Below are 24917 nucleotides of genomic sequence, written 5' to 3'. Positions count from 1 at the left end.
CACTTTTGAAGTGAACAACTCAGTGGCATTTAGTACAGTATTGTGCAACTGCCGTGTCCAACTGGTTCCAAAACATAATTGTCTCCTAGAACAGAACCTTGTATCCATCAGGCTGACCCCTCCTTCTCCCACTCTTCAGAGTCCCTAGTCCACTGCCTGTCTCTATAGATTTGCCTATCCTTGGCATTTCATATCAGTGGGATTGTACACTGTGTGGCCTTCGTATCTGGTTTGTTTCACTTTGTGTAGTGTTTCCGAGGTTCACTCCTGTTGTCGCATGAATCAGAACTTCATTGCTTTTCATGGCCGAGTAATAGTCCATCGCATGGCTGGACCACATTTGTTTATCCATTCATTCCTTGATGGACGTCTGGGTTGTTTCCACCTTCTGGCTCTATTTGGGGTTTTTGAACGTTGCAGACATTGTCTGGGATCTGTGGCCGTCCTCTGCACTTAGCTGATTTTTTCTTCATGAATATCCTATGTCTCAACTCACTTGCCTCTCTCCGGAGAGAGCGGTAAGAGGTCTAAGTGTTGCTGTGGTCAATGAGAGCTACATGACTGGGGGTCTGGCATGGCTGCTTGCACACGTCCTGCCACTCCGTGGGGGTGACCTTGACTCCTCAAAGGACAGCCCCTCCATAACTGCCAAACCTCTCCTCTGGGTTTAGACCCATAGTTCACAGCCTAGCAGCTCATTGTCATTTCCTGGGGAGATTTAAGAATTCCCAAAGACAGGGGATATGTGTGTGCGTATGGGTGATTCACTTTGCTGAACAGCAGAAAATAACACAACATGGTGAAGCGGCTCTACTCCAATAAAAATTAAAAAGAAGAATTACCGAAGCTCCCACTCTACCTCCAGAGAGTCTACCTTGAGTTATGTGGGGTCAAGTCCTGGGATTTTTTTGTTTGTCTCTTGAAAGGGTTGAATAGTGGCCTCCAAAATGCATGTCTGGGTCCTACCTTTAAGAGGGAGCCAGGATAGAAAGCTCTGAGAAAGTGCTGTGACATTGCCCCGGTGGTTACTTACCTGTAACAGACATGACCCAGTATAAGGCTTTGTTCAGAAGTGACTGGACAGTTCCCGGTATTTGCCAATAATCTCTCTTATAAGGGACTTGTATCTGGAATATAAAATGAACATTTGCCATTCAATTGCATAAAGACAAATAACCCAATTTAAAAATGGGCAAAGGATCTGAATACATAGTTCTCCAAGAAAGATACACAAATGGCCAACAAGCAAATGAAAAGATGTTCAACATTGTTGGTCATCGAGGAAATGCAAATCAAAGCAACAAACGAGATCCCATTTGATAGCGACTAGGATGGCTATCATGAAAACCGCCGGTAATAACAAGTGTTGCTGAGAATGCAGGGAAACCGGAGCCCTTGTACAACATTGCTGGGAATGTAAAATGGCGCAGCCCCTCTGAAAACAATATTCTTATTAAAGTGATTAAACCATGTGACCATTATGCTTTGCCATGTGGGTTGCCATATGACCCAGTAACTGTATTCCTAGGCATATACCCAAGAGAAAGGAAACCTATATCCATATAAAAGCATGCACACAAACGTTTATAGCAGCATTACTCTTAATAGCCAGAAGATGGAAACAACCCAAATGTCCATCAACAAATTAGCAGCTAAACAAATTGTGGTCTGTTCATTCAATGAAATGTTTTTCAGCCATAAAAAGGAACAGAGTTCTGATACATGCCACAGCTTGGGTCAGCCTTGAAACATTTTGCCAGTCACAAAAGGCCACGTACTGTATGATTCCTTTTTATGAAAGTCCAGGTTAGGGAAATCTATACAGGTAGAAAGTAGATCAGTGATTACCAAGGGCAGGGGATGTGGTAGGACGTGTGTAATGTGCTCAGTCATGTCTGACTGTTTGCAACCCCATGGGCTGTAGCCCTCCAGGCTCCTCTGTCTGTGGGATTCTCCAGGCAAGAATACTGGAGTGGGTTGCAATGCCCTCCTCCAGGGGGTCTTTCCCAGTGCAGGGATCAGCCCTGTCACTTGTATCTCCTGCATTGGCAGGTGAATTCTTTACCACTATAGCGCCACCTGTGAAAAGTGAAAGTGTTAGTTGCTCAGTTGTGTCTGACTCTTTGCATCTGACCCCGTGGACTGTAGCCCACCAGGCTCCTCTGTCCATGGAATTCTCTAGGCAGGAATACTTGAGTGAGTGATCTCTTCTCCAAGAGATCTTCCTGACCTAGGGATCAAACCCAGGTCTCCTGCCTTGCTGGCAGATTCTTTACTGTCTGAGCCACCAGGGAAAGGTAGCTACAAAACCCTGGGTGTCTAACCTTGGAAAAAGTCCACGATGGGCTGAGTTCATGGGTCCTCTGAGATGACCTAGCCCTTATTTTATTTCCAGTTTTTTAAAAAGTAGTTTTACAGATATAGATTCTGAATCTCAGAGAAGTTAAGTAACTTTCTCAGAGTCACACAGCAAGTCAGCCAGACTCCCTCCTGGAACTCTACCTGGCCCCCTTTGCAGCTCTCCTTGCATTCTCCTGCCCTGACCTGCAGAGGATCATTCATCTGAGTCCTGTTGACCCTGTCCTCCCCAAGTTCACCCTCAGAGCCACGGGGCCTCTGGGCCAGGGTCTCCCTGGTGTGAAACCCAGTTTTCCATTGCTGCATATTTGATGCCTTAGACAGCAGACTAGCATTTCAGAGGAGTCTTCATGTTACAAAAAAAGGGCAGCAGGTGTTATTTGGGCTAAATTGACCTTGAAATTGATTTCTTTATTTTATGACTTACTGAGAGGAGATTAATACTTTTTTTTTTTTTCCTGCAGTCTGAAACAATTTACATGGTAATAGAAGGCATAGTCAGTCAAATAAATTGCTGGAAGTGGTCGTGTTCCAAGGGAAAAAGAATACAGAGCTTACTCACATTGATTTCTTTGCCCCGGGGAGAAGCAGAGATTTTAACATCTGGGAATAGGGAGCTAAATTTTATCTCTCATTTTAAAAGCAGAGGCCTGAAGAGCTTAATCTGACATTTACACAGAATTTTCTAAGTTGGGGGGAACGAGGGAGCTCGAGTTCCTTGCTGAAGGTTAACCAGTGTTTACTCAGAAGGGCTCTGGTGGTTTGATTCAGGGAGGGCAGGTGGGACCCAGGTGACATTTTCAGAAGATGGGCCTTGGGAAGCCGGCTGCCCCACTCCCACCTGTGGAGGAGGAGCTGGGTCCCTGAGAGGCTGGTGACATAACCTTGCACTCAGGCCCAGGTGGGTCTACTGGGGAACCATGTGAGTGGGGACCCTGCTTCTGGTTTCTGGCTGCCCTCTCAGGGATGGGGTTTGATTTCAGCCGGTGTGGCAACATGCATGCATGGGGCAGCATTTCTGAGTGTGCTGGGATAGATTCTGAGACTGCATCTGGGTTTGGCAGGAAAATGCAGCACTCGATTAATACTGCCTGCCCGGGGAACAGGATGGGTGAGTGTAGCTTGTGTGCTACATACTTGAATTTCCTGGTTTTAAAAAAAAAAAAGTGTTCCCCCGAGTACCAACACTTCTGTATTCAGACCACATTGGCAGGGCTGTTGTCCCCCAAAGTGACCCCAAATCACTCAACACATCCTGCAGGCTAAATTCTTTTTCAGAAAATGTCTTTAAATGAATCTCTACCCAAAGGACTCTGCTAGTGTGTTGCATGAAATTCCCTCAAATTATTTTCTTTTCAAAATAAACAAAATTTTTAGATAAAATAAAAATTTTAATTGTTAATACATGTTGGATCATGTAATTCAAACATCAGAAGAATAAAATTCTCCTATTCCATCCTGCATAGTCAACGAGTTCCTCTCTCCACAGTCAGCTTTTCTGTTTTTTTTGAAGTCAGTTTCTTGTCCATCTCCTGGAGGTTTCAATGCATGTGATACATATGCATATATTCTTAAAGCAGGGCACGGATTGTGGCATGCTATACATACCACCCTGCATTTTACTGTTTTCCCCTATCATTCTGTATTGAGCTGCCCCATTATCTTTACTGGGGGTGTCTGGATGCACCATAACTTATTTACTTGGTCCCTATATAATGGAAATTTTGGTTGCTCTTGATATTTTGTAATCACAAAAAATTGCTTCAGTGAACATCCTTGGCATCAGGCATTTCCCACACATGCAGACATTCTATCACAGAGATTCCAAGAAGTGGAATTGCTGGTTTAAATATTATCAGCTTTTAAATGTTGCCCAGTGGACTTCCCTGGTGGTCCAATGGTTAAGAATCCTTCTGCAAATGTAGGGGACACAGGTTCGATTCCTGGTCCAGGAAGATCCCACGTGTTGCAGGGCAACTAAGCCTGTGAGCTGCAACTATGGAAGCCTGCACCCTAGAGCCCGTGCTCTGCAACAAGAGAAGCCACTGCATTGAGAAACCTGCACACCACAGCTGGAGAAAGCCTGTGACCGCAATGAAGACCCAACCCAGACAAAAATAAATAAATAAACTTAAGAAAAAGGGAATTCCTGTTTCTCTGCACTCCTATAACTATGATCCTTTGTCCAGCTCTTATCTTTGTCAATCTTGGTAAAACAAATAAAAATCATCTTAATTTGCATTTGCTCTATTATGTGTGAAGTTAAGGGTTTCTTAGTGTCAACAAAAGACATTTGCATCACCACACCGTTTGTGAGCTGGCTGTCCGTTACCTTTGCTCGTTTTTTCCTTTGAGTTTTAATTTTTCTTTTATGCTATCCTTTGTCATCTTTCGCGTTATGGTATTATTTTTCATGCAGAAAGCTGTTCAAAATTTTTTATCTTACGGGTTTGGGGTTGTAATGAGAGAGCTCTTCACCACTTTGAGGTGACAAATACCTACATGAGTGGCTTGAATACACTATGTCCTTTAATTGGTCCACAAATTAAGGCATGGTTTGATTTTTTTTTTTTTGAAAATGCAGTCTTCATGGAGTGGTGAAAATGTGTGTTGCCTGGGATCACGTAGGGACCATGATCTGGCCTCACAGGCTTCTTAACCCTCCCTGTTTCTCTCAGAATCCAGACTTTTCAAGGAGTATCAAACCCTCGTGGTCAGGATGATTTAGGGTGTAATGAAATTGGGTAGCAGGCATTTGAAGAGCTGATCCCACCTCTCTTTCATAGCTGAGTTTCCTGCAGGTCCCCACCATACCCCCAACCCCTCACCCTCTGTCCATTACTCAGGAGGCTTTAACTAGCCAAGGTCTCGGCCTTCTGTTAACCTGAAGGATGGGGTGGTGGTGTGTGTGCTCAGTTGTGTCCGACTCTCTGTAACCCCATGGACCGTAGCCCACCAGGCTCCTCTGTCCACAGGATTCTCCCAGGCAAGAACACTGGAGCAGGTTGCCATTTCCTTCTCCAGGGGATCTTCCCAACCCAGGGATCAAACCTGCATCTCTTGTGTCTCCTGCATTGGCAGGCAGATTCTTTACCACTAGCGCCACCTGGGAAGCCCAACCTGAAGGATAAACCCTTTACAGTTCATTTTTGTGTAGGGAACGTCACATTCTAATGCCACCAATCACGGCTCTCCGGGAGCTCACAGCAGTTCATGCCAAACCCCTGAGAGGGTGATGGTTGGTGGTTCTGCGGGCTCTCCACCTCGGTCGTTGTTTAAACTGGTGCAGTGCCCACTGCTGGCAGTTTGTACCCCAGCTTTTGAAAGCTGTAAACCGAGTCACAAAAAGGCAATAATTCCAGGAGCAGAATACTGGACTTCCAGGGAGGCCGTGAGGCCCAGGGAAGGAGACAGCTGGCATCTAGGGAGACAGCCAGCTTGGGGGCCTGGTCCTTGACCCATGAAGGGGAGGCAGTTAGGTCTCTCTCCTGCTGAAAGATCTCATCAGGATGGACCAGCTTGAGTCAGAAGCTGTAGGTGTTTATAGGTGGAGGGTGGGGTGGGAACAAGAAAGGCTTTCTGGAAACGAGGACAGCATCGGACGGCTGCTTCCTCACCCTTCTTTGAGAGACAACGTCTCTTTTCTCATTTCTGTCTCCGTAATCTAGCTCAGAACCTATTCATGTGCTTCTCGCTGGTTTTAAGGTAAAGGAAACCCAGGGGCTCGGGCGAAAAGTCGGCTGCTTTGTGCAGGATAAACAGGGACTGTGCTGAGCGGTGTGGGGGCTGCCAGTGCAGCAGGTGCATGAACCACTATGGTGTGAGACGCCTCCAAGAGGTGGGAGGACAGAGGGCCGTGGAGGGCGACAGACTGAGTTGGTGCCCGCTCCATCTCCTCGGGTGAAGGCTTCTCTGCTCCCGATAATGGACCTGGGAAGGAAGTAGGGCATGGTGAGGGAGAGTCAGCGGAGCAGAGCCCGGGCCTCTGGGACCCCGGGCTCAGGTCTGGGGGCAGAGGAGGCCCCTGCCTTGTGGGCGGTGGGGGAAGTGAGGAGGGGCAGAGGGAAGGAAGAGGCCCGCAGGGGCAGGCGGATAGAAGTTCCTTGGGTGACCAGGTTCCCAAGTAAGGTCATGCTTGATTACCAGTAAGTTGTCTCTTTCCAGGCCCAGGGTTTCTTGCCACAGTGGGAGGAGCGGCTTGCCAGGAGCCTCTCTTCCTTTCCAATCGGCTTCCTCTGGGAGGTTCTCTTGTTGTTGCTGTTTAGTCGTGAAGTTATGTCCGACTCTTTGTAACCCCATGAACTGCAGCACGCCAGGCCTCCCTGTCCCTTACTATCTCCTGGAGTTTGCCCAAAATCATGTCTGTTGAATCCGTGATGCTATTAAAATTAAGGCTCTTAATTTAAGCTTAACCTGAGTTCACCTTTCCAGAGCTGGTGGTTGCTATGGACCCAAGGTGGTGCTAGTGGCAAAGAACCCTCCTGCCAATGCAGAAAACCCAGGTTCGATCCCTGGGTCAGGAAGATCTCCTGGAGAAGGAAATAGCAACCCACTGTAGTATTCTTGCCTGAAGAATCCCATGGACAGAGAAGCCCGGTGGGTTACAGTCCATGGGGTCACAAAGAGTTGGACACAGCTGAGCAACTGAACTCATGGACCCTAGCCTGGCTTTGAGTGGGAGTGTTTCGGACCCCCAGAGCCTGGGGGCTGTCTCTGTCTTGGTTCCTATTCCTGAGAGAGTCCGAGACGGGTGCCCTTGGGTGGCTGTGTGTCCCTCGACCAGTGGGAAGTGCGCAGAGGCCGGGTCCTCCTGGGGCAGCTGTGGCCTCAGGGTCCCTTTCAAAAAAAGGAGCGCACAGGAGCTAGGGGCCCCAGGGGGTCTGTAACGCATGGATGCGGTCCCCTGGTTGAGATCTGCTGTTGGGCTGAACTCATCACTCAAGCAGGGCTTTTAGTTGGCTCGTTTAGAAGATTAGGCCAAGAAGGAAGTAAGAAAAACCAGCTGTTCTCAGGCCACAGGACACCCGTTGAAGGAGAATCAGTGTGTCTTCTCAGAAGCATCGCCCCTTGGCCGCATCTTCCTCCTTCTCTCCACTCAGGGGCCGCTTTGTGCAGTCCCTGTCTGGGCGCTCTGATTCATGCTTAAGCCCACCCCTCCCTTCTTTCCTTCTTTCCTTAATTCATTACTTCATTTTAGTAACCTGGGGGTGGTGGTGGTGGGGGCAGCGTGAGGACTGCTCCTTGTAGAGGGAGGAGAGGCACAGACACGGGTTCGATTTTCTGGTCGTCAGCTTTTCCCGTGACCACTGACTGTGGGAGAACTGCAGAAAGGGAGGTGACCAGCAGGGTCTGTCTCCCCCTTGCGGCTGCAGCTCTGTTTACGGACCCCGCCCTCTCAGGACTGGGTGGTGGGTCTGGGTAACTGCCTGGCCCAGCTCCCACCCTCTGTCTCTCTTCTGGTCTCCCTGTCTCTATGTCCTGACCTCTTTCATGCATGACACACATATACTTGCCTCTGCCTCTGCCCGAGGTTTAAGGGGTGACTTGAGGTGAAACCCGATGACTTTAATGAAAATCTGGAGCTATAGGCACTGCAGGCATCTTTTGGGGGACACGCTCCCCAGACTTGGTTAGTGACTGGCTACGACAGGCTCCTGTGTGCTGCACATTGAGAAGTGCATAAAGGCCCCACAGGGAGACTGGGGCCACAGCGGTTAACACCCACCCAGTTAGCCTTTTGGCTTAAGCCCTGGCTCCACAACATCCCTACTGCGTTGCCTTGGATGAGTTCTCAGCCTCTCCTGTGTTTCTCCGCCTGTGAAATGGGGCTGAGAGCAACACCTCCTTCCTCTAGCCTTGTGAGGTTTAGAGAAGAAAATGCATGAGATCTCTAGGCACACAGCATCCCAGGTGTTCCATGGACTCAAGCTGTCGCAAGTGTGAAACAGTGGGAAGTTACAGTGGAAGTAACGGTGGGCGTGGCTTTCACGGGACCATCTGTGTCCTCTTCCCACCCAGGGGCTGGGCCTGGGTCTCCTGCATAGCAGGTGGATTCTTTACCAACTGAGCTACCAGGGAAGCCAGGAAACCGCCACCAGTGTCCTCAGACTACAATGGAGTGTCCACATTCAAAAAAATCTAGACCAGCGCTGCCTGATAGAGATGTCATGAGAGCCACGTACGCAATTTAAATGTTTCCCGTAGACACATTAAAAAGTAAAAAGAAACAGATGAAGTTAATTGTAACAATATATTTTATTTTAAATATGCATAATATATTTATATATTTAAGCATACTAAAATGCTTTATTTTTATATATTATTAAGTATTATCATTCTAACATGTAATCGATATAAAAATATTAATGAGATATTAATATTAATAGGATATTTTACGTTTCTTTTCTTTTCTCTTGTGTCTTCAAAATCCACTATGTAATTAATACTTCCAGCACATTTCAGTTGAGACTAGCCATACGTGGTGGCTAGCGGCTGCTGTTTTGGGCAGTGAGGGTCTAGACCCCCTACAGGAGACGGGGAATGGGAGGCGGTACGAGCTTGCCCTGGGATTGTGCTGAACTGGGTTTCCCAAAATCAGAATTTGTTTCCTCAGCCCGTTCTCCTACCTACTCCTGTCTTTGTTTTTGCCAGGACTACACATCTGAACATTCAGCCTGCTTCTCCAGTGCCAACAACAGTCCGCGTGACTCAGTAAGTAGAAGCATTTTGTTGAACAGATTAAAGTTTGAAACTGCGTTTGCATCCTTTTCAGCCTTCTTGGTCACCATCATCCATCACTGGGAGTGTGTGTGTGTGTGTGTGTGTGTTTGTAACCTAAAACTGATCTCACTGGAGAAATGACTGGGTTTGAGGGGAATAAACGTTCCCAGGCACTCGCTGAGTTTTTGTTAGGAAATACCTGGGGCCAGAGTCTCAGCCCTGGTGCATGATGTGAAAGACGAGAACCTCCCTCTGAGAAGGGCCAGGTCCCTAGGGGAGCAAACCTGGGGGGAGCAGAGACCAGGGCAGGGGCCACAGGCTAATCTCTTTACTTCTTGATGGGACGATGGGCCCTGAGGTGCTGGGAAAGTGGGAAGGAAGGTTAGTGTCATTTGACTGTCCCCACGGTAAAGAGAGGGATGCATACTGAGTGCCTTGGGGGGACCACCTCATGGCATTGGATTGGGGGCTTCAGGGCATGTGACCATGGTTGGTATTAGGTGCCCCCCCACCTGTCAGCCAGGTACCAGAGATGTTCCCTGCATTTATAGTTCCAAGTTCACTCCTGCCCAACGTCTCCAGGATGTTTAACCTTGTAGTGAGATCCCGAAGTGCAGTCTGCTTATGTATTGGTGACCCTGTGATGACATCAAGGGGCACATGGACTTTTGTTTTTGTTGTTTTGTATTGATTGTTGTTATTTGGTTTCATGATGATCTTCTCTTTATAGCAACTGATACTGGCTTTCTGTTTATGGTAGTGATCTGAAATGTATTTTGAAATATTTAAGTTTTAAAAAGGATGAGTTGACTTAAAGAAAAAAATAGTATGGAAATAAGAAGAACATGGAAAGAATATGGCAAGATGCTGTATAATGATAAGTGAATGGCTAAGAGTGGATTCCTTTATCAGAGATGTTCATGAAGTCCTGGTCAGGGTCCATGTGGGTGCTATGTATTTGAAATGCTTCCTTCTTTTTCCCCAACCAACGCTGGTGTTTGGTACAAAGCTGGACTCTCCAAGGTCCCACCTTTTGGCCTCTGTCTGTTCCCCTTAAAAGATTTTGAGGTTGGGTTTTGTATTTTTTTTTAATAATAAACCTCACTGCTGGGGTACCTGGAAGAGACATTTATCTGAGTTGCTGAGAGGAAGAGGAAGAAGAGGAAAGATGATAAAAAATGACAACCACACAACCGTCTTTCTTGTGCCACCTGGCTTCTGACCAGACATTTCTTCTTTGTTCTAAGCCCCCTCAACGACCCCATGAGGTAAGTGCCATCTCTGTCTTCACTGTGTTGATGAGGAAACCAAGACCAGAGCAGTAATGTACCCCAGGGTGCAGAGGCTGCATCTGCCCTCTGAGCCACTCCGTCACTGGGGCACAGTCTCCTGGCTTCACCCCAAGCCCGTGAGACCGTCTCTCCCTCTTGTGGACGGGAAGATGACTGATAGAGCGGGAAACTGTGTTAGCTACCTCTTGCCACATTAAAAAGGAACCATAGATCTCAGTCCAGGGTAAAAGGAGAAACATGTATGATCTCACGGTGCCAGTGCATCTGGGATCTGGGAATGGCTTTGGTGCCTGGTCCTGGCTCAGGGTTTCTCGTGAGCTGGGGCTGCTGTCATCTGGAGGCCTGGCTGAGGCTAGAGGATTCACCTCCAAGATGGCTTAGGTCACTGTTGTCACCGGGCCTCAGTTTCTCACGTGTGGACGCCGCCATAAAGCTGTGACGTGGAGGCGGGCTCCCCCAGCGTGAGAAATCCTGGGAGAGAGAGAGCAAGGCAGAAACCAGGATGCCTCCTGTGCCCTGGGGAGTTACATGCCATCACCTCTGCTGAAATACTGGGGCGCCACTTTGGAGGTTGGCTGCCACACTTTTCATAATCTTAAAAGAACCACACAGGATTCTTGTAACCTTGCACTAAGACTATGGAAATAAAACGTAACGGTCTTAAAAACATTTAGCAGGAGAGAGGATAAAGTGGGGAGCGGGAAAGAGACTCACCAAAGCGTCCTGCAGCTGGGGGCACAGTGCCGAAGCCTCTCCGGAAGTAGCCGGATAGGCGGGGAGAAACCCCTACCTCATATGCTCGTTCACAGCAAGGCCAGTGGTGGCCGAGAGCTCCGTTTTCCGTGAGCTTAGGAGAGCACCCCCTTGATGCTCAGCCTCCTTGGGCTGGGTTGGGTATTCTCCAGCCTCCAGCCTCGCCTCATTAAGGCCAATGGGATGCTGTCCCACTTGTTTCCCCCTGGAGGCTGCAGACTTTTAGAGTTTTCCTGGGATTCAAGCTCTGAAGATCAGAAGGTCATAACCGTCCCCTCTCTCCGACCCTCAACCTTCCCAGTTCTCTGGTCTGGGTCTCTCTGGCTGGAATCCACAGGTCAGCCTCCCAAACCGGTGTGTCACGGGTGGAAGCAGTCACTTGTGTGACCTGTGCCGGTGGCAGCATATGGTGACCAACCTTTCTGGATGGCGGTTTATTGCGCATGTCTCACTGGGCAAAATGTGTTCACTCTTTGATCCAAGTAATTACGCTTCTAGGAATGAACACCTTGCTCTTGATTATATGAGTGCGAGAAAGCTGTGTTTGTTGAGCGATAATTCTATTAGCAAAAATAATAAAAAGGTACACCCTCAATATCCATCAATAAGCAATTTTTAAAAGTAAACGATGTGCATCTATAAAGTCCAGTTCTAAGCTGCTGCTAGGATTTCATGGTGAGGATTTATGTTTATTGACTTGGAAAGATGCTCATGACATATTGTGGAGTGAGAAATGCAGCCTATATCATATGGTGACCAACCTTTCTGGATGACATTATATATTATATTGCATATAATTTCAATTATACGCAATTAGATTCATATATCTCCCCTTCTCTGAAAAGCAGAGAGAGATGTCAGAGAAGCAGATGGGAAAATCAACTAAATTGGTTGGTTTTGCTTTTTTTTTTTGACTCTACAGGTTTTATTTTATAGTAACTGGTTGTTTTCCTTGATAGTAAAAGTATTGAATCAGCCAAGAAGTTTGTTCAGATTTTTCTGTAAGAACCCAAATGAACTTCTTGGCCAACCCAATAATAATAATGACGATGACTAGTTTTTAAAATTAAGCAGTGGTTTCTGAGCTGTCAAGGGAGACTTCTAGGAAAGTGGATGGCATTTTAATAAAGTTTCATTCTCAGTTGTTATAGAAACATTGCAGTCCCCTTGGAGGAGTGAAAATGCAGTTTATAAGACTGGACCAGGGTCCGAAGACACTTTCTGGCTCTGGGCTGCTCCAGGAGAGAGGATGCTGCAGGCCCTGGTGTCTTTCCGCTCACTGCCCCTTGGTACCAGCTGGCGCTGCAGTTTCTGGCGCTAGCTTTCTGCTGTGCTGTAGTCCTGCCCCCCAGAAAGGGTCTTTCCTGGACACGTTGGGCGCCACTCACTTGCATCCAGAATAAGGAAATGATAATGATCGCTAGCATTACGAGGCACCTAGGAAGTAGCTGGCATGGTGCTCAGTATTTCAAGTGCATGATCTCACCTATCCCTGAAGCAGCCCAGTGAGGGGGAATTGTCCCTGACCCCATTTCCCAGGCGAGGGGACTGAGGCTCCGCAGAGAGTGGCATACTGAGCCTCACAGCTAACGGGCGTTGGGTCTGAACTTGAACCTGGATTGGGTTGTTTCCCAAGCTGACTTGAGCTGAGGGGAAGGCCGCTCGGTTCTGTTTTGGCATTTCAGGGAGCATTTCTGGGAACATCTTAGGTGTCATGTTGACTTCAGAGTCAGCAGGTAAGGCTAGCATCACACCTGGTCAGAGTCACCTGCTAAAGACCCCACAGGAAGATTCCAGGGTGGAGACCAGCCTTTCTGCACCCTGGTTACATCTGAGTGAGCCATGCATTCCTCGAATCTTAGAACAGGCTAGAGACTTTGCTTAGGTACTGGGTGAAGTGGCTGTGTTGATGTTTACTGTATGTAAACATCGGGGTCACTGCAGCCAAAAGGTCACGTGATGAGAGGTGCTTGAGAAATGAGACCAAAAAAAACCCACAAAAAAATAAAAAAGACATGAGACAGACCCACACTTGATTTGGGGGTTCTCTCTGGTATAAATGCCTCCTTAAGCAGTTGGAGGTGACACTGCCCAGCACAAGTAACGTTCTGCTTGCATTTTTTTCTTTCTGTACTATTCGGGAGACAGGACTCAGTTCAGCAGCAGAATCCAAATTTCTACTGTGCTTTGTTCTGTCTCAGTCCAGAGCCGTAGTCCATAACCTGCTTGTGTTTCTGTGACAGATAATCACTGTGTTCACTTCCTTTTGCGACCTAAAATTTCACCAGACCCTCGGCAGCTTGTATTGCATAGTTATCGTGTGTCCAGGCCCCGGGCCTGGAGTGGCTGGGTCCTCTGCTCAGGGTCTCACGAGGCTGCAAGCAAGGTGTCAGCCTGGGCCGGGGTCTCACCTGGAGCTGGCTGTGGTGAATTCAGTCCCTTGTGGATGGAGGGCGGTGGACCTCTGCTCCCGGAGGCTACCTGCATCTCCTGGCCATCTGTCCCCCTCATGGCGGCTTCCCTTCTCAAGGCTGCTGGGACAGTCTGTAGGGCACGCTTGCTTTAGGTTTGCACATCCAGGCAGAATCGTTTGAGTGGTACCCATCACCTTCACTGTTGGTTGGAGGCATGTTACTGGTCTAATACTCTCCACCGTAAGCAGCATAAACAGGGGAACACTCTGGGGTCTGACCTCCACTGACCCTGAGAGTCCTAAGATGAGTCTAAAGCTCTCCTTGTCTTGGGGTCAAAGGTACGGGTCTGGGGTCTCTATGTCCAGGATCCTCCCTTCCTGCCCCAGTAGAGGACTCACAGCTCCCCCGCCTCCCCACACCAGCCCCCATCAGTGCCGGACACCCCCAGCTACCCTGACCTTGGCTATCTGGCCGTCTGCTTGTCTCAACTTCCTCCCCGATTTGCCTCAGCAGCAAATGAATATTTAATGGAATGCTGCCACCTTTTGGAATTTAGCAAAAGTGATCTGTGTTGTTTCGAAGGATGGAGGTGAAGGAAGCTCTGGAAAGGAAACACGATCCCTTTCTGTTTTCCACCCTCACCTGTTCGCCCAGCCTTTACTTCTGATGGGAGCTGACCAAGGTTTCATGTCAGATTCTAGAGGAAAAAAAGAAAAGGAGCCAGTTTCTTCTCGAGGCGGGTTTGCTGGTCGTTTCTTTTCTGGTTCATAGTTGCCGTGAGTCCTGACAGGCCTGTTTGACTTTCCAAGAGGGAGCCGAAGAAAGAATGAGCTTTGGCGCATCCGGCTGGACTTGATCCCCGGTTCTGCCCCCAGTTCACCTGTGAAACGTGGGTCCAGCAGCCTCTTTCAGCTCCCCACCCCCTGACCTCAGGTCGTGATGCCTGTGGCCAGGTGTGGGAGACAGGTTGCACCTCATTTATGGATGCTGGTCAGTGGGCCCAGTGCACCCAAGGCTGTTCCTGTCCCCAGCAGGAAGGAGTGGCACTGGCGATTATAACTGGTAACTGGGGAGGGGAGGCCGCACAGGCGCCACGCCAATGCCAGGTGCCTCCTGGAGACGCAGTGTCTCCCGGAGCTCACTTGGAGCTGCCCGTCTGCCTCGCTCCCCTGGTGCTTCTCTTCCTGTGCGTTCAGACGTGCTGCCGCCCTCCTGGCCCCCGGCGCCCTTGGCGCGCCCCTCTCCCAGCCCCCTCTCTGAAGTCAGCACAGCTTCTCCGTGCCCAGCGGATGCAGGGCTCGGGTCCATGCCTTCCTTACGTTGCGTCTGGATTACATGACGAGCTCTCACCCGCCCTCCTCTTCCAGTTCTTTCCTCCCCAGCTGGTCGCTCTCCTTCACCATGTCTCAGTGGCTCCCTGGGACGTGAGAGCACACCAGGAACCCCGCCAAGCTGGCCGTGGGCCCGTCCTGCCGCTCCTGCAGCCTGGGTCCTCGTGTCTCCACCCGCATCTTCCCTGGCTGTGGGCCTTGCCCAGGCCGTCCCCTCTGCTCCAGGGCACCCCCCCACCCCCACGCCCACCAAATCTGTCTGGATTCCTAACCGTCCACACAGATCCACCAGAAGAGCTTGGCCCCCAAATTCTTCCCGAGTCTCTGTGGCTGCTCTGAGTCTCTCCCTCCACTAGATGCCCACCCCGCTCCCCCTCCCTTCCTCACCTGCTGTCTCGTTCACCTCCCTTCTCATCATCTCTCCCTTCCTCCACGCTCCTCCCCTTAAGCAAGCTCCATTGCAGTTACTGGTAAAAGTCAGAAGGTACAAAGATGAAAGAGACCCGGATCCTGCCCTCTGAGGTCTTGTGGTCTACGAGGGAAGACAACAGTGAATACAAAGAAACTCATCGTGGAGGCACCATCTGATTGCTTCTTAGTGGAGGCAGAATGCAAAATTTGGTAGTGGCACAAACAGGCAGTCAGAGAAGGCTTCATGGAAGAGGTGTCAAAGCATCTTGAAGACAAGGGCGAGTCATCACACTTGTGGGGGGGGCAGGGGGAAGCGTGGGCATGGATTTACACCTGGCTGAGGTTCTGGAGGAGGGGATGCCGGGGATGAGCAGGAGGGCTAGACACCATCACCCCCCTCCCTGCCCGCCCCATGTTTCACGGTGGGCAAGCAGTTGGGTTTTGGCAGTGGTTCACGTGGGGCCACCAGAGGGTTTTAAGCTCATGATTGTCTTGATCCGATTTGCATCTGAGAAAGAGCTCCCTGGGACTGGGCTTGGGAACTGAGGGACTGGGGGAAGCCTTGGTCCTCCTCAGGCATTATCCACTCCTGCACCCCTCTGGAGCTGCCCTCTGGAGCAGAGGGGCCACCGGCTCGACACCCAGGCCGCTGGGCGCACTCTGCTTCTCCTCGCTGATCCGCCTTTCCATAGCATCTGCTCGGCAGAACACCAACTGTGCGGACGAGATAACAGCATTAAGAGCAGAAGGACAAAGCTGATACTCGGGGCAGTGAGACATGGAGGCTTAAATTCTTTTCCCTTCAAAATGTCGCACATGATTTTGGCCACGTGGTTCTGATGAAAGCAAGCCAGGCTTGCCAGGATGAAATGCTGAGTGGTGCTCGCGACCTCGGGCACAGCGAGTGCAGAGGTCTGCGGCTCTCGTGAGCTGCCCTGCCATTTCTCTCCACCGCTCGCTGCTGGATAAAAGGGGGGACTCTCCTTAGCGATGTCCCCAGGTCCCCGAGGTCGGCTGTGCCCCTCGGAGACACTGGGTTTCTGAGAGGTTTCCAAGGCGAGCATTGTACTTCCAGTTGGAAATGAGTGTTCTCCCCATCTCCAGAGGGAGCGTGTAAAATACAGTGGGTGCTCAATAAATGCTTGCTGCTGACATGAATGAGTGAGTGACAGGATCAGTCTTATGGGCGGAGGGCACCCCAACAGGCTCCCTTGTGCCTCATCGAAGTCGCTGCTACTTCTTACCGACTACCCTCCTGATTTTTACCACCAGAGAGATTTTGCTCATTTGCGAACTCTCTACAAATGGACCCTGTGTGCATCTACCTTATTCAGCCTCACCCCTGGGAGGCTCAGCCACGTTATTGTGTGTATCAGTGACTGTAAAGTTGTCGAGTAGTATTTCGTTGATTGATTATACCATGCTTGGTTCACCCGTTCTTCAACTGATGAGCATTTGGGCTGTCTTCGGTTTGGGGCTATGCGCTCTCATGCGCCTGCTGTTTAATGGACATACGCACCCATTTATCTTGGGAATCCACCACAGGGTATATTTGGGTGTGAAAGGGATACACATTCAGTTTCAGTAGATGCGACCCCTAAACTTTTCTGAAGCGGTTTTGCAAATGATCACTCCTGCCATCAATGAATATAAATGCCACTTGCATGCGAAGCCCTTTGAAAGTACAAGTTGTGATTTGTCGTAATGCCCCAGAGGGCAGATGTGGTTATTATCAAGCTGATTGATAGACAGAGGGGCACACGGAGTCAGTGATTAAAGCAAGGACTCCACTTCCACAACAGCAGCAGCTCTTCAACCAGCATCTGTTCTGTGGACTCAGGGCACGGTTGACTCTGGGCAACCGTGCTCTGCCATGGAGGTGCTGGGGTCTAGGAGCGCCTGTGAGACAGAGGGCAGGGTTGTGGAGTGGTTACATGCACAGGCTCAGGAGCTGGGCTGCGGGCACTGACTTCCAGCTCTGCCTCTTACTCCGGATGGAAGACTGAGCAAACCACCTGACCTTTTTGCCCCACACTTTCCACGTCTGGAGTTCATAAATCGGGTTGTTGTGAGGATTAAGTGAATTAATGTAGATATAATGTTAGGGGGTGTGCACTTCAGAAGGGTTAACTCATATTGTTATTGTTGTTATTTTCAGCTCTGTGCACTTTGCTAGACTCAGCTGTCGGGGAAGAAGGCTGCCGTCGCTCTGATCAAGTTGTCAGGCAGGCTGCATAATTGTCACCCCCTTTCCCAACCCTCTGAAGGTAGCCGGCTTTCCGGATGAAATCTGGAATCTAATTTCTAGCCTCAATTGTTGGTGTCACAAAGCCTGCTGGGGTGCAGTCTGGCCGGTCCCTTCCGAAATGAGTCCCTGCTCTTTAGTGCCCCTGGTAAGAAATGCAGTCTATTTGCTCAAGGTTTTCCCCTTTATAGAAATGGTCAGATGCCTTTCCTTCCACCACCTCCCTCCCGCAAATCCATGCCAAATATTGATGTTTGATAACTACAAATATCACACATAGTTTTTAATCAAGAGAGACGGAGGGAAGATAAGGGAAGTAAATATGTCTCTGTAAGGCAGTTCAATATTCTCAGTAATGATTTTGCTAAGAAATAAAATGACCAGAGGAAGGGGAGAGGCTCTTTGATGAGCATTGAAATGGGCCGACCACCTGGAACAGGCTGAACCGTGCCTGGGCTCTTGCTTCCAGCCCGAGGCATGGATCTAAGTTAGATGTTCATTACCCGAATCGGTAGATGCAATCTCATTTACAGAAGGGAGAGATGTGTTTTAAATGTGAATTTCCAATTCGCCATCCGTCTATCCCATTACCAGCAAAACACATTGAGCCAACTTCTGTCTTTCACCGCTGGTCTGAGATGGGAATGGAATGTGAATGCCGAGTGCCCCCCTGGAGAGCAGTGGGGCGCCAAGGAGAGGTCAGCCCTCAGGCCGTTGTCCACCAAGGTTGTGTTCCCCTCACGTGGGGACATGGGGAAGTACCCTCCTGGAAGGATGGCAGGTGCCATGCATTTAGAGGCGTTTGGCCAACACTGACCCAGGGCCATTGCAGGCCAGAGCTTGGCCGAACTTGGTGAGACCCCATGACCTAGATTCAAAGCCTGGTCCACAAGGTGGGCTCCAGCAGCTCACTGCTACCGCAGCGCCATCCCAGTGCCAGCATGTTGGAGGAGCCCAGCACATTATGAGTGAGTGAATGACTCTGACTGAATGACTGACTGACTGAATGAATTAGTGGGCTTGCCTCCCCGCCGGCATTATTGCTGTTGTTTCTTTTTTGGCTTTTCTCAACTTCCAGTAGCCTTTGCGTTGTATTTTGATGTCCTCAAATTCTTCTGGCTGATAAAAATGATCAGTCTCCCAAACCACTGTCAACAAAAACCAGTGATCCATCCACCCACCTTCACATTCATCTAGCCATCCATCTGCCCAGTTCTGGGCAACACCATGTGTCAGGCCCTGTCATCACCTGAGATACGTCGAGCCCTGCCCTCCCAGACCCTGAGGTCTAGTGGGAGAGACAGAGAGGAAGCAGATAAACACTAAAGGAGGCTACAAAGGGAAGGGCGTTTTCCTGGGAGGGCCTCTGACAGTGAAAGCTGGCCCAGATCGTGGGCATATCTGGGGTCCCCCCAGGAGGGGACTCACGAGCTGAACTCTCAAGGAAGAGAACAGGATTAGGACTAAGGAAGGGAGTAGAGCCTTTCAGACAGAGGCAGCAGTACGTGCAAAGGCCCTGTGGCCAGAAGGGGCATGGTTATTTCCAGGAACCGTCAGAAGTCTGCCTGAATGGCAGTATCCCAGATGAGGCCAAAGGGATGTCAGGACAGGGGTCACCCCAAACAGGGTTCCCAGGCCGTGGGAAGACACCGGTCTTTATCCTAAAGTCCTGGAAGGCCTTGAAAATCTTCACTGTTCACATTTTGTTAAGGTCCCTGTGGCTTCTTTGAGGGGCCTCACTCATCTGGAGCAGGAGCAGAACTGTAAAGGCTCCAGAAGGGAAAACATCTGTCAGCACAGCAGCAGTCATCGTCTCCAGACTCCAGCAGGACCTCTACCTGCCGTTCAGGTGTACTCATGCCTGTACCACATTTGTAGTCGCACGGTTGAAGATGGATTCCCCAACATAACCTTCTGGATTCTAGGCAGGGCGGCACAAGTAGACATGTTTCTGTACGTGGGCTGAGCATTACCCTCTCCCCATCCCATGCATGCAGGGTCTTCTGCTTGCTTTCATGTCTGCCCACCTGTTGATGGAGCTGGGTGACAGCCCAGGACACAATTCCCAGAGCCTGAGGTTAGGGTGTCTAAAAACAAGGGAGAACGGGGGAGAGGATGAGGGAGGCATGGCCCGGACAGGGATTTTTATTTCTTATTGTCTGCGAGTTGACAGTGACCCCAGAATGTCAGGTCCAGCTCGTGGGGCGGTTTATACTATCACGTTATGGGCGGAAGCCTTCCAGTCCTGGGGCCATGCTGGGGCCATGTGAGGCAGGCCAGGTTCCATCACGGAGTGCAGGGGCTGTAAGAGTACTTAATACTCATGTGCTTCTAGGCTATTTCCTTACTTCATTCCCCAAATCAAAGAGGGTAGTGTTATTTTTTCCCAGCTACCGTCTGATGGCTGGGTTGGCAGGCAGCCCTCAGAGGTCCCTCTGTCTGATCCTTCTCACCTCCTGTTCTCATCTGGGGTGCCCTTGGACTTTTCATCCTGCTCCCACCCACCAGGGCCCCAGCCCCCATCAGTTTCCCCCTCGCGAGGCTGTGGGAGGGAGTATAACCTCCCGTGGGAGCCTTGGGAAGAAAGTCCAGTCTTTTTCTTGCTAAGACTGGCCACCTCTCTGGGAAAACACATGAGTTCTCACACTCCCCCGATATCTTTTCTGTCTTATCAAACAACCCTCTCAGTTGGGAAGTGAGGTCAGGTGAGGGACCCTAGTTTGTTACATGCAGCCTGGGACCTGCATTTTTCTTTCAACAACCAGGGCCACAGACATTTTTAAACCAGAAGGAAAAATCCAGTTTGGGCAGACATTAGAAACAAACTCTGTCTCTCTCTGAAAAAGTTCCATAGCATCAAACTATGGTTTTTCTAGTAGTCATGTATAGTTATGAGAATTGGACCATATATAAGGCTGAGTGCTGAAGAACTGATGCTTTCAAGCTATGGTGCTGGAGAAGACTCTTGAGAGTCTCTTGGACTGCAAGGAGATCAAACGTAAAGGAAATCAATCCTGAATATTCATTGGAAGAACTATGCTGAAGCTGAAGCTCCAATACTTTGGCCACCCTATGGGAGGAGCCGACTCTTAGGAAAAGCCCCTGATGCTGGGAAAGATTGAGGGCAGGAGCAAATGGGGTTGACAGATGAGGTGGTTGGATGGCATCACTGAATCAGTGGACATGAGTTTGAGCAAACTCTGGGAGACAATGAAGGACAGGGAAGCCTGGCCTGTGGCAGTCCACAGGGTTCCAAAGAGTCAGACAAGACTTAGCAACTGAACAACAACTGTCTCCCTCCAGGCCTCCTGGGGACCATTCAAGAGGGCTCTGGACAGGTGGGGTTTTCAACGCAACTTTCATCTTTTTCCTCCCCAAGTCCATGGGGATTTCATAAACGTTATGTTGCTCAATTTCAGTTCAATGGCACGGAGTCGTTCCAATGTGTTCTAATTACTCAGACATAAATGATTTCTGGTGCACTTTAAATGATTTCAGATGCACTTTTGTCTACCAGGCTGCTGATTTATAACTCCCTGGGACTTTGATGTTGTGCTTCATTGATTTCTTTTAAGACTCTTCAGAGGTATATTTATTATAGACGAGACATTTCCCTGTTCATTTGCTCTGTAATTCTGAAACACACTCATTTTCCAGTCGTCAACACTCCGCCCTTACTACCTGCACTTAGGCTGTACCAACAGCAAGAAGACACATTTATTGAGTGCTTACTGAATGCATATCTGGATACTAGAGGCTGTGGGTGAGCGGAGATACACAGTATATTAAGCACACATTCCTTCCAGTGGCATCCTTACCGTTCAGACAAAGCGAAAACCCACATAGGGACTCACGTGACATGACAGGGGGGCCACGGGAGTTTGGTCCAAGAGCTCCAGAGGCTGCTTGGCAGAGAAGAGGGGTGAGGCATAGGTGGGGCCACGCCTCTGCAGCGATGGCCCGTTGGTGTGCTGCTTTGGCAAGGCAGCTGACTGTGGTCCCGAGGATGTGGTGGGAGTTCTAGCTTATTCTCATGCTGCTGGTCTTGAGCTCACCACTCAGTGTTCTTGAGCCTTAGTTTCTTCATCTGTAAAATGGAATGCATCCAGCTCATTGGTTAAACACTGTGGATTGAGCACTTAGTATGTGCCTGGCAGGAGCAGATCCATGTTTTGTGGGACCTGAAGCAATTTTGGGGGGCCCTTTAAGAATCCGCCTGCAATGAAGGAGACCTGGGTTTGGGAAGATCCCATGGAGAAGGGAATGGCTACCCACTTCAGTATTCTTGCCTGGAGAATCCCATGGACAGAGGCACCTGCAAGGCTACAGTTCATGGGATCTCAAAGAGTCGAACACGACTGAGTAACTAAGGCTTTTAAGAAAAAGAACCTTGGGTTATGAATTCTGGCTGGATTTCCGCCCTATGGTAGAGTCCTCCAGGGTAAGTGCAGAGGTCTTCAATGCTTTTTAAGCCCTAGACACATTTTCCTCCCAAATTATTTGTTTCATGAATGTCCCGGGGTGGAAAACAGACAATAGCGGAGCTTCTGCTTCTGGGAACCCTTTTCCTTCCTCTCCAGACTGGGCTCGGAGGCGCCTTCAGGAAACGACTTCTGTGACTGCCCTGGGCTGGAGTGGATCAGGACGGAACCGGGCCTCCTCCTCCCCGCTCCCCACTCCGGACGTATCTCCGGGTGGGCGACTCTAAGACAAGCCCTGTCTCGAAAGGGACAGCGTGGACCCCCTTCCCGGGCAGATGGGGAGACGATCAGGCCCCCACAGGCTGCTCTGCTGGCCCTCCCCCGGGGGGCTGGCTGCGGGCGTCCATCAGTGGGGCCGTTCACATTCCTGGGGTGTCCACCTCGGGATCCCACAGCTCAGACTTGGGGAAGGGACCGCGCGGAGCACTCGCCACCTAGTGACCATTTGCCGGAACTGCCACCGCCCGCGCTGTCCGGGAGGAAACGGGAGGTGCGGGGTGCTGGTCAGCAAGGTCCCCCGGCCCCGCTGCTCTCCGAGAGGGCGTGGCTCAGAGGAGCATCTTGCTGCTGCCCAAGGGCAGGATGACTCAGGTCGGACCGGCCCCTGACGCTCCCGTGGAGACCGCCTCCGTGGTCCCCTTCCTCCCGTCTTCCTTCCCCGTCTCCTCCAGTCTCCTCCGCCCCCTCCCCCGTCACTCCTGTCCTCTTGTTCCCAGTCCCGCCCATCCTCTGCCTCCTTCCCCCCGCCCCCCCACCTCCTTCCTCATTCTTCCCTTGGCTCAGCCAGCCTTCCTTTAGTGAACTACTTTGGGTGGTTCTGATATTTGGATGGAACGTAGATGCGGGTCAGTTGTTGAGTTAGATGCTAAGCCAGGAGCCCAGCTGTGGATGCTGAAGGCTTGAGATCACCCTCATTCACACATTCATGCAGGGGTACCTGCATGCACTCACTCACTCATTCACAGGGGCATGCAGATTCAGTAAACATTTTTGAGGCCAGCTGTGTGTAAAGCATCACTTCCGGCTTTGACCCTGATGTCTAGCCGAACATTTTGCTCTCTCTTCTCTGCCTGGAAAGTTCCTACTCACTTTGAAGTTGAGGTGCAGACTAGGCTGTGTGGGATCACTTCTCCCACCCATTAGCTTTGGTTTTTTTTTTTTTTTTTTTTTTTGAGAGTTTACTGCTTCTGTTTCCTCCAAACCCAGTCCAGGGCTGCCTAGCAGTCAAAGCCAGCCTTATATTGAGTCAACCCCCACCCTCTCCTGAAGCTGGTTTTTGTCTGCCTGGGACTCTGTGCACTCCAATGGTTACTCTTGTTTCTTTCCCTAAGGGCACCCTGTACACAATAGCATCCCCAGAAATCCAGAAACTGAAGCACCAACATGGGATGGTCGGATGAAAAGTTTTTCTGCTTCCTTGGGTTTTACCAATCCCATTTGAATAGAGGATAATGTCCAGATGCCGGTGTCTAAGCTCTGGTATAAACACTGGGTGCTCAATAAATCGTCAGCAGTTTGAAGCTCAGGGTTTAGCTTACAGATCATAAAGCACACAGGCTAAGTGGCAGCTCCATGAGTTTCCACGTGTCTACCCCTGGGAGACCGTCCCCCAGGTCAAGACCTGAGCCATTTACATAGTTGGAAGGTCCCCAAGTGTCCCTCCCCGTCAGACACCCCACTCAGAGTCTCTGTCACTCTGCTCGCCCCCGCTTTAGAATAATTTCATCTGCTTTTGCACTACACATAAATGGAATCCTGACTTCTTTCATTCTGCATTATCCGTGAGCGCCAACCGTGTTGCAGAAGGTTGACACATCTGAACTTAACTCCCGGCTTTGGATTTCTCACACTGGCTTGAGTGGAAGCCATCTCAGGAGGCTGAATCAGGTTAGTTTTGGCTCAGACTTGCTTCTCCTTCGCTTTAACCCGGGCTTTACTGAACTGGGTACCAGCGAATGTAGAATGTGTCACCCAGTCTCCCTTCGCGGCCAGCTGGGACTGTGGGATCCTAAGAACCTGGTATGGGCGGAGGACATTGGGTCACTGATGGACTCTGATTCCTCCTAGATACTTGCTCCCTGTGGTTTCAGGGAGACCAGCCTCTTTAGACAGCCTCTCCTGGACACGATGCCTCATGTATCCACTGTGGATGCAGCTCACACCCCGTTCTCCACAGTGCAGGAGCCTCAGGAGAACACTGACTGGTTCACAAGCCATCCTGAGGGGTCACCTGCGAGGCTGTCGCTCTGAGACTCTGATCATTCTTGGACAGTAACACCCCATTCTCTCCCCACTGAGGAGTCTCTAGGACGCCCCGTTTCAAGCCTTCCAGGTTCCCACTGGACACCAGGGCGGACGGCCAGCCTGGGATAGACGGCCTGAGTCCCCGGACAGGAAGTGCCCATGAGGGACATGTTCAACATGTGATTAACAGGCTCTGGAGGGTGGCTTGGGGACCTGGGGCTCAGACTAGATTGCTTTGCAAGGTAAGCTCTTGATTTCATGACCTCATCTCTCACCCCAACCTGGAGACTTCACTCACAATCCAGGTTGTTAACATGGAGAGATCTTATCCTGTTAGCCTTTCACTCGAGAGAAATTGGATTGAAAAAATCTTGCCAGACTGCCTCCGGACAGAGCTTTTCCATCATCTGTGGGTGACCCTCTGGCAGGGAGACTTGCTTTCCTTCACACACCATTAGTGGGTGACAGAGGGAAGGGCGTCCCTCTGGCCGGTGGCCATCAGAAATGCTTGGACGGGAGTCCCTGTGGGGGGCTGCTGCCTGACCCGTGGCATGACGTGGGAAAGTCATCTCCCGTGTCGGTGCTGGAATCACCCCCGTACCTGTGTGCGTTCCTCAACAGGTCTCCAGGAAGACAGTCATACCTGGGCAAGTCACCTGGGGACATGG

At 50.1% G+C, this 24917-nt stretch overlaps 1 protein-coding gene across 1 annotated transcript in view; it reads left to right on the top strand.

The window, feature by feature from the left end:
- The window catches only part of LOC148773694 (uncharacterized), a 1710192-nt gene that overhangs the window by 335236 nt on the left and 1350039 nt on the right, over positions 1–24917 (top strand). The window contains exon 3 of the mRNA XM_088833129.1: positions 9010–9069. Coding sequence (XP_088689255.1) covers positions 9010–9069 — 60 coding nt within the window. The remainder of the gene's footprint in view (positions 1–9009; positions 9070–24917) is intronic.

The sequence above is a fragment of the Moschus berezovskii genome, chromosome 27 (genome assembly GCF_049115385.1).
Source record: "Moschus berezovskii isolate FMDL1 chromosome 27, NW_MosBer_1.0, whole genome shotgun sequence".
NCBI lineage: Eukaryota > Metazoa > Chordata > Mammalia > Artiodactyla > Moschidae > Moschus > Moschus berezovskii.
Note: the sequence above shows the minus strand (reverse complement) of the source record. Positions and strands in the feature narration are given on the sequence as shown.